Raw genomic sequence first — 8,078 nt, 5'->3', positions numbered from 1 at the left:
AACTTTGCAATCCCACAGCTTCCATATTTAAAATAAAATTGCAAAACAGAACATTAAATTCAGCAAATTGGAAACACTAAAACACAAGCCGTACATTTACATGGAGAATGGAATGTTAAGTACAGTATTTGTTTCCTATGATGGATCCAGGTCCACGGTACGGTGTGTTTGTATAACCCGTGTGCTCGGGCCGGGGTGGGGGTGAGGGGCGGGGTCAGGATGCTGAGGCCGGCGCTGATTGGCTGCTGTGAGCGTGAGGAGTGGGACGGGAGCTCGCTGCCAGCTGTGAGGGGAGCTGCGAGAAGGGCCAGCGAAAGTACAAAAAGGAACAAAGAAGCAATGCCTGACACCTCCAACGCTCACACACGTTGAACACATCAAGCCTACTTTTGGGAAAGGACGCTTCTGTGTCTTGAAAGGTAAGGTTTATCTTTCTTTCTTTTCATATTTGAGGCTTGAGGTCACATTGTATGTCTCACGTCTCACTCGAAGTTTTCAATAGTTTTCTACTCCACTTGGAACATGCATCTGCTTTTTCCTCATTTCTTCCAGCATGTCATTTATTTGACCCAATTCCTTAGAGGTTTCAGCAGCCTATACTGCAAGTTGAGGCCCGTTAGACATTTAGACATTTATAGTGATGCCTGGTGAAAGTGGAGTCCTTGCCATTCGCGTAGGTTACTTATTGATTGTCATTTAATGGACAAAACATCGAACTTCATTTTGCTTACAGGCAGAATTCCCACTTGACTCTTACTACAAACCAATGTACATTTTCTTCGCACAAAGTTTTAATGCAAAATGCATTATACAACCTCACATTTGTGGCAGTCACATATAGTGTGATCAATTTAGAAATGAAGTGTGCCTTCAATGGCATTGCTTAGAACTATTATTTGAATATACATAACATTAGGTATACTCTCTAATGAGATCGAATACAAGAGCTGTATCAAAAGATAATAATACTCAATTTTAACAGGGGTGTTTACACTGAACAATGTTTATTATCGTGGATGTGGTTGGTGATGTAGAAAGTGTACAAGTGCATGCATCAGACAGAGCTATTTTCGATATTATGTCCCTCTCATGTAGTTAAATAAGGGATCCAAAATGCTTGAACAGCTCTCTGTATGATGCAATACACTACCACTACTCACACACAACAATAAAAAGATTGTTGAAGCAATACCTTTTTGTTATCTTACTAAAAGTAGGATTTGTGATATAGCTTTTAGTATTACATCATCTTAGATAGTGTCTACATTAAAGCAGGGCTGAGGAAACGCTTTCCTATCAGGGACCGTTTCCATGTTTATCCTATAAGCCATCTGAGGGACATACAACATTCATGAAAATATGAAGTGCTCTCACGGGCCATATATGGCAGAAATGAATATCATTCCTTCCTCAAGCAGATGATGAACCCAAAGGAAGTATAAGTCTCCCGCAGCCGTATGATTTACTGGATGTCTTCTCCAGGTCATTCTCATGCGTGCCCCTGCTGCAGTCTACTTGCCAGTTGCGATGATGTCAACTCTTAAAATGATCTCCTCCTTCTCGTTCATCAGTGTCGTGGAGGTTTTCCTCTGCACCTCCCACTTTTGCTGTCTCCCGTCACTCTCTTTAGTCCTAAAACATTCCTCACCGAGGGCATTTGGGTCCCTCAGCTGACAATTTCATCGTTGGTCATGAAAAATGGAGGCGGAGTAGACTCTCTCCTGAACATCAGCGGCAGAACCTCCGGGCGTAATTGAGATAAACGACAGGGGCGAACATTTGCTCTCCATTAGGCTGTCACTGAGAACGAGAAAAGAGATGACTTCCCTCAAATCAAAACTTTCTCTCTCACCTAATACAAAATTCTGTACATCTCTGTTTGGCAATCACATCTCAGGTTTTTTTTGGGTTTTTTTTTGATACATTGAGATAAAATCTGGTAGTGATTTGCACGGTGCTGTTGAGGCCAGAGGAGGAGGCCACTCATGGCCAAACACAACTGTTGCAAAACTATTCCTCTCCTTTAAAGTAAAGTACCACACACCACAAATTGCGCTCTCCTCATCCATACCCCCCGGATCAGTTCCAACCCTCAGTTTAACTCTTTGCATATGGAAAAACATTAATATTCAAAAATCCCAAAACAGCATCCAATAGAGTGGAAGCAATAAAGTCGTACAAAAGGGACTAAAAAGTTGCAGAAAAAGTGAACAGACCTCAGTGTACCTTGCAAGAGTTCGGGCTTCCCAGGTTTGTGAGGATCGAATATTTAGCATTGAGGGTTTCCTTCTTCTGCTGCATTTTGTCGCTTATTTTGTGACACTATTCCAAAATGAGGAGCAGCTTCAACAAGCGGTGATATGAGAAGAACGTGAGACAAGGAAACATTCTAAAGCTGTTCCTCATTTCACCAATTACTTGTTGTCAGGGGTATGGGTGGAGTGTTTTGTTATTTTTACTTTTGCAGTTGCTAACTTCTTTTTATAGTTAGAATGTTATTAGCAGTTAAGAATGTTAATTTGTTGCTTAAAACATTGCCTGTAAACTTATTAGGCTTTATCAACTCGACAATTTGACGGTGCAATGGAATATTTCTGATTTGCATTATTTCCTATGTGGAAAATTATTGTGAAATACAAAGAAAGAGGAGGTCAACCAGCGTCTCGTTACAGATTGTGCTTATAGAATTAGATAAATTGTTTGAAAGTAATTATTGTTTAATTAAGGCCAAGTGGAGTGCACTATTTGGCTGCATTCAGCAGATGCGCTATTGATTCAGCCTAAACCAGTAGAAGTCATGACATCAGCTATGGGAAGATGAGCTACATCCACACAGACATCCCATACGACAACTCTATCCCTCCCAAAATAAAAATAATAAAATAATAATTAATAAACTAACATGAGGTAGTGTGTTATTTTAGTAGTAGCACGTCTTCCTCGCCACCTTTTCCGAGTACAGTAAACCACATTTATTTGAAAAAAAAAAAAAAAGAACATTATTTTTGCCAACCTATCACCAGATATTTGCTGTTTTTGTGGTCAGGCCAAAGCCATATCTAATAGAAAAACGTTGCATTGGTGCCATCTTGGAGCCAAGAAACTATTTTGAAGTGAGCGCAGGAGTTTAATTTAGTAAGGACATAGCCTTGTCTAATGGGGGAAAAGTGCTTTGCTGCCATCTTGTGGCATCTCGCAGAAATTACACACTTTTTGTGTAGCTGTCAATTACTCACGGATTTTCGCTATTCGGTTTTCTACATGGCTACATGTTCAAAACATGCATGATAGGTTAATTGAAAACTAATTAGCCCATAGGTCTAATGTAGGTGTAACTGGCTGTTTGTCTAAAATGCCCTCTGATCTTAACCCTAATTAGGAAAATCACTATAGATTATAGAAAATGGAGGACAAAATCAACAATGAATCAATTAATTGGTTAATTTCCACAATAGTTATTTGAGTAAAGGCCATTGAATGGTATCAAATCGACTTGCTTATGCTAATTTTCGTTTCTTCCATCAGCTGCATGATGCTGCGCCTAGGAATGACCCAATGGCTTTTATGCACCACGCTCTGCACGTGGCTGCTGTGCAGTGCCCAAAGCGAGTCCAGCACTCCGGCCATACAGCTACGTCTGGTTGGGGAGAAACGGAAGAAACACGAGGGCCGAGTGGAGGTTTTCTACAACGGCGAGTGGGGGACGGTCTGCGATGATGACTTCTCCATCTACGCTGCGCAGGTGGTGTGCAGAGAGCTTGGCTTTGTGGACGCTGAGTCATGGTCGCCCTCAGCAAAGCTTGGCAGGGGACATGGTAAGAAAAATCCCTGTGAATCATTTCACGTGACCATGACTTAATATTACTAAATCAAAAGGATGCAGGAGTTGGAAACTCAAAAGCCAACACGTCGTAGGCCCCAAGGCTGCATCTTTGGTCTTTTACTTCCATATGTCTTATCATTGAAGTCATGGTCTGATTCATTGCACTGTTTTCCACATTAGAGAGGCCAAGTGCGACACAGCAATCAGTACTGATCATGCTAGTGTGTGTGAGCAAGTGTGCACGTGTTTAAGGGTGCGGGGGAATTCCTGTATTCGCATCAAAAACACTAATGACATTTCCAACTCTGGGGCAGCTGCTGCTGAGTGTCACTTGGCCGCCATGTCTAAAAGTTGTTTAAAATAACATTCTTGAAGTGATAGACTTGATGAATGATGTGCTGCGAGAAAATTGCTTTGCATGAGCTGAACAAGAGGAGGCCATATGATAAACAAGAGCAGTTCTGTATGGCGTACTTGCTTACACCTTGGGTTTGCTGTGGGATAACTGCTTGTAATCTATCAACCAAGACTTTGTGTGCAAAGATGGAGGCCAAACATTCTGATCTAATAAGTCATATACTTGACAATTATTTTTAAAATGGAAGGCTGTTAATTCCGATGTTTCCATTTCAAACGTTTACATTTTACCTTAATCAAATTGGTTACCTCTCCTGCACCGTTGTATTGGTCAAATACCAAGTGAAACAGGTCACGCCACAGAGAACAGTGCTGTTAACAACCCTGCCAAATTTGAATGATTAAAAAATAAATTAATAAATTTTTTTTTAAAAAATCGCCAATTATAGAAAATGAGGCTTCAAAATTGTGAAAAATCAACTGTCAATAAAATAACACTACTGCAGATAGCAGTGACTCATGCCGGTTGCCCAAGTGTGTTAATGGGCGCCATTTTAGCCACGCCCTAAAAATTCAAGAAAAAAGAAATGGTGAGAAACAGTTTGCTTTATCGCCACACTGGAAAAAAATTACATTCTCAAAACAAGTAGAAAAATATTTTATAAAAGACATCCCTAACCCTAACCTTGATCAAATTCTAGAAGAAGATCTTTCAGCTTATAACAAGTCTTTTTGTCTTGCTAACCACTAATCCAACATGATGGCCCCAGATTGTGTAATAACTAATTCTAATATATTAACTGGCGACCAATTCAGGGTGTACACCGCCTCTCGCCCGAAGATAGCTGGGATAGGCTCCAGCACACCCGCGACCCTAGTGAGGATAGGCGGTACAAAAAATGGATGGCTCGATGGCTCTATCGGTGGAAGAACAAGGTGACAGGTTGGTCTGGTCTTTGAAAACTACAACATTGTACTAGGGAAAAGAAACATGATCAGAGAGGGACTGTACTCTCTCATACTTCATAAATTTGTAGATTGAAAAATATGCATATGTGACATGTATAAAACTATGTATGTGATCAGTCACAATCACTATCAAAATGACACATTTTAAGCTACGTCCTGTAGTTACCTCACTGCCTGCCCGGGTGTAACTACAGAATACCCCCACCCCACCCCTCCCCCCCACCCCACCCCCAACCCACTTTATCATTTCAGTTTAGTATTTGCATGGGTCAGGTTCAGTAAAAGTAATAGTACCATTTTTGAGGGATTCAGGAAGATTTCAGATATCGGGTTTCAAAATGTCACAAATCACGATTGTCACTATTCCAACTGCCATCCCAAATTTACATTACATAAACATAGGAGGGTCTTATAAGTTATGGTGGGTAGACAAAAATAGGTATAAAGGTGTGTATGAAAACACAGCATCAGCTGTTTGTATGTGTTTGCATGGAAACAATTTATCTGTGTTATAGTTGTTGGTGGAGACAAGGCCTTAAAAGTAATTTAAGGGGATTTTCCACATCCTATATTGATGACTAAAGCATCAGGAACCAAAACGAGAAGGAAGGAACCAGATGTTTAAAGTAAATTAAGTAAAGAAAGCCAGTAAACCTGACCAAGTGTTATTCTTTTCCCAAGTAGAAATGTTTACAAGCTTCTTAGCTGCCAACAATAACACAACACTGCAACCTCAATGTGTAAAACAAATGGCAAAAGCCATTTAAGGCCACAACGTACTCAAGTGCTACTGCACAAAATCCAATTGTTATTCAGGTTTCTGGGAACACTTTGCACTGTGCAACTTAGAATAGCAATAAAAGCTCAATGCTCTCTAAATTCAATCCCCATAAGACTCACAAACATAATTTAACAAAGTAATACAAGTTTATCACAACTGGCAATGCTGTTATTGTTTCGGAAAAGTAACACTGACTGAGTCCAGAGTGGGAAACGGACATATTTTGGGACATTATAAAAGAAATATTCCAGGCAGCTAGGCGACAGACCGTCTTATATGCAGTCACGTTTTTGGAATGCTCGGGATGTTTCTCGCGTTGGCTCAGAATGACCAGCAGTCTGGTGGTTTGCATGGTTACAATCATGTGTTTGATTCAGATGAAACAGCTGCCCAGCATGATCCAATTGACCTCTCATATAATCCATTAAATCATTTCTTTGCTGGTGTCCATTGCAGGCCGTATCTGGCTAGACAATGTGGACTGTAACGGTAGAGAAAAGAGCCTCGCCGAGTGTCGGTCTAACGGCTTTGGAGTGACCGACTGCAAACATTCAGAAGACGTCGGGGTGGTGTGCTCCCAGCAGCGCATTCCTGGCTTCAAGTTTATCCGCACCCAGGCCAACAGTGAGGAGGTAGGATCCCACAGAGTATCACACGCCAGAGGTGCAGAAAAATATCAACCAGCCAGAAACAGATACATGCTTGTCCTTATTAAGTAATCTCACATACTGCGTAGGGAAAACATCAGTACAAGATCACTTGACTACAGAACACACACTCATGTTATAACCAAAAACGGCTGCCAAAAGTGCAACGGATAACCAGAAAATACAGTGGCAAAACAACACATGCTGTCACACCGTATACCGTAATGCAGGGGTGTCAAACTCAAATTCACAGTGGGCCAAAATAAAAAATTGGGACAACGTCGCAGGCCAAACTCGATATTTAATGAAAAATCACTGCGATGTGCACGTTTCCCATTTCTGCAGAAATGTAGCGTTAAAGTTTATCATTGACAACAAACTTACATTTTGCTTAAACACTGAATCTGGAATAAACAAACTTGAATATTATAAACACGAGAAATCAAATTTGCGATAAAAGACATCAGTGGTATTTGTTGTTGAATTCTTCTGTCTCTCTATCTTCTATTTATCTATCTCCAACTACCTTTCTTTTTGATGTAAATCTTTTTTCAAAGGCCAACAACAAAACAACCCCCAAAAATAAGAATGTCCTTCAATAAAAATCCAAACTTCAAACAGTCCCTGTCTAGGAGTTGATAAAGGGCATTAAAAAAAAAACCAATTCAATTATGTTATATTGTTTGTTACAGCCACGTTGCTCCGCACACGACAAACAGGTTTGTCTTTTACTTTAGTGAACAGACAATCTGTCTCCCACCTGTCTTGGAAGTTAACCATTTTCCATCTTTTGTTTGGCCATTTTTGGGAAGGGGAAGTGTAAATTTGCTCAAGGAGACTGGTAGCATGTTGCTAAAGACTGCAACGGAAAGGGAAGGGGCACTCGACGGTCTACACTGATGGGCCAACACACTAGCAAAGCATTCTGGGATTTGTAATATTAGTGGCGCATGTGCTATATACTGGCGGGCCAGCTCTAATACACATTTGATATGGTCTTGTATGATGTGGCCAAATCTAGTTACATCGTGGGACAAATTTGACATATATGCTGTAATGCATTGTGCATTGCTCCAAGACATTGTCGGTGAACATGAGATGGGATACACAGTTTCTATTGTGGATGCATCTTGAGCTCTTCAAAGGCTTTGGGTGACGGGTTAGGATACTGTACGTGACGTACAACCAGTTGTTTGTGAGTCAGAATCATAAGTGCAATGTCCAAATGTGTAAATGTCTGCGTTTCGAATGAGCAAATATTCAGATAAAGCCACGGCTGCCTGAAAATCTTGAGTCATCTTGCACGTACAGGTCAGATTTTCTGTAATAATAAGTAATGACTTTGTCATGCTTGTTGTCTGCCCACACTCCTCTCCTCTCACCCCCCTTGGCGATACTGGAAGGGCTTCCCACCCTGTGAGCAGGGGAAGATCATCACGTCTGGCTGCTGTCACCACCTCCATACCAGATGGAAAGTCAATGTAGGCGTGATAGAAGACAG

General features: G+C 40.9%; 1 protein-coding gene across 2 annotated transcripts in view; it reads left to right on the top strand.

The window, feature by feature from the left end:
* Positions 1–253: 253 nt before the first annotated feature.
* The window catches only part of loxl2a (lysyl oxidase-like 2a), a 32,861-nt gene continuing 25,036 nt past the window's right edge, over positions 254–8,078 (top strand). Inside the window, exons 1-3 of one of the 2 annotated variants that reach the window (XM_061687576.1) lie at positions 254–419; positions 3,526–3,815; positions 6,387–6,562. In XM_061687576.1, coding sequence (XP_061543560.1) covers positions 3,530–3,815; positions 6,387–6,562 — 462 coding nt within the window. In that variant the 5' untranslated portion in view covers positions 254–419; positions 3,526–3,529. Of the gene's footprint in view, positions 420–3,525; positions 3,816–6,386; positions 6,563–8,078 lie in introns of those variants that run through there. The other variant, XM_061687577.1, reaches the window with a different exon arrangement.

Source organism: Phycodurus eques, chromosome 10 (assembly GCF_024500275.1).
Source record: "Phycodurus eques isolate BA_2022a chromosome 10, UOR_Pequ_1.1, whole genome shotgun sequence".
Lineage (NCBI taxonomy): Eukaryota > Metazoa > Chordata > Actinopteri > Syngnathiformes > Syngnathidae > Phycodurus > Phycodurus eques.
Note: the sequence above shows the minus strand (reverse complement) of the source record. Positions and strands in the feature narration are given on the sequence as shown.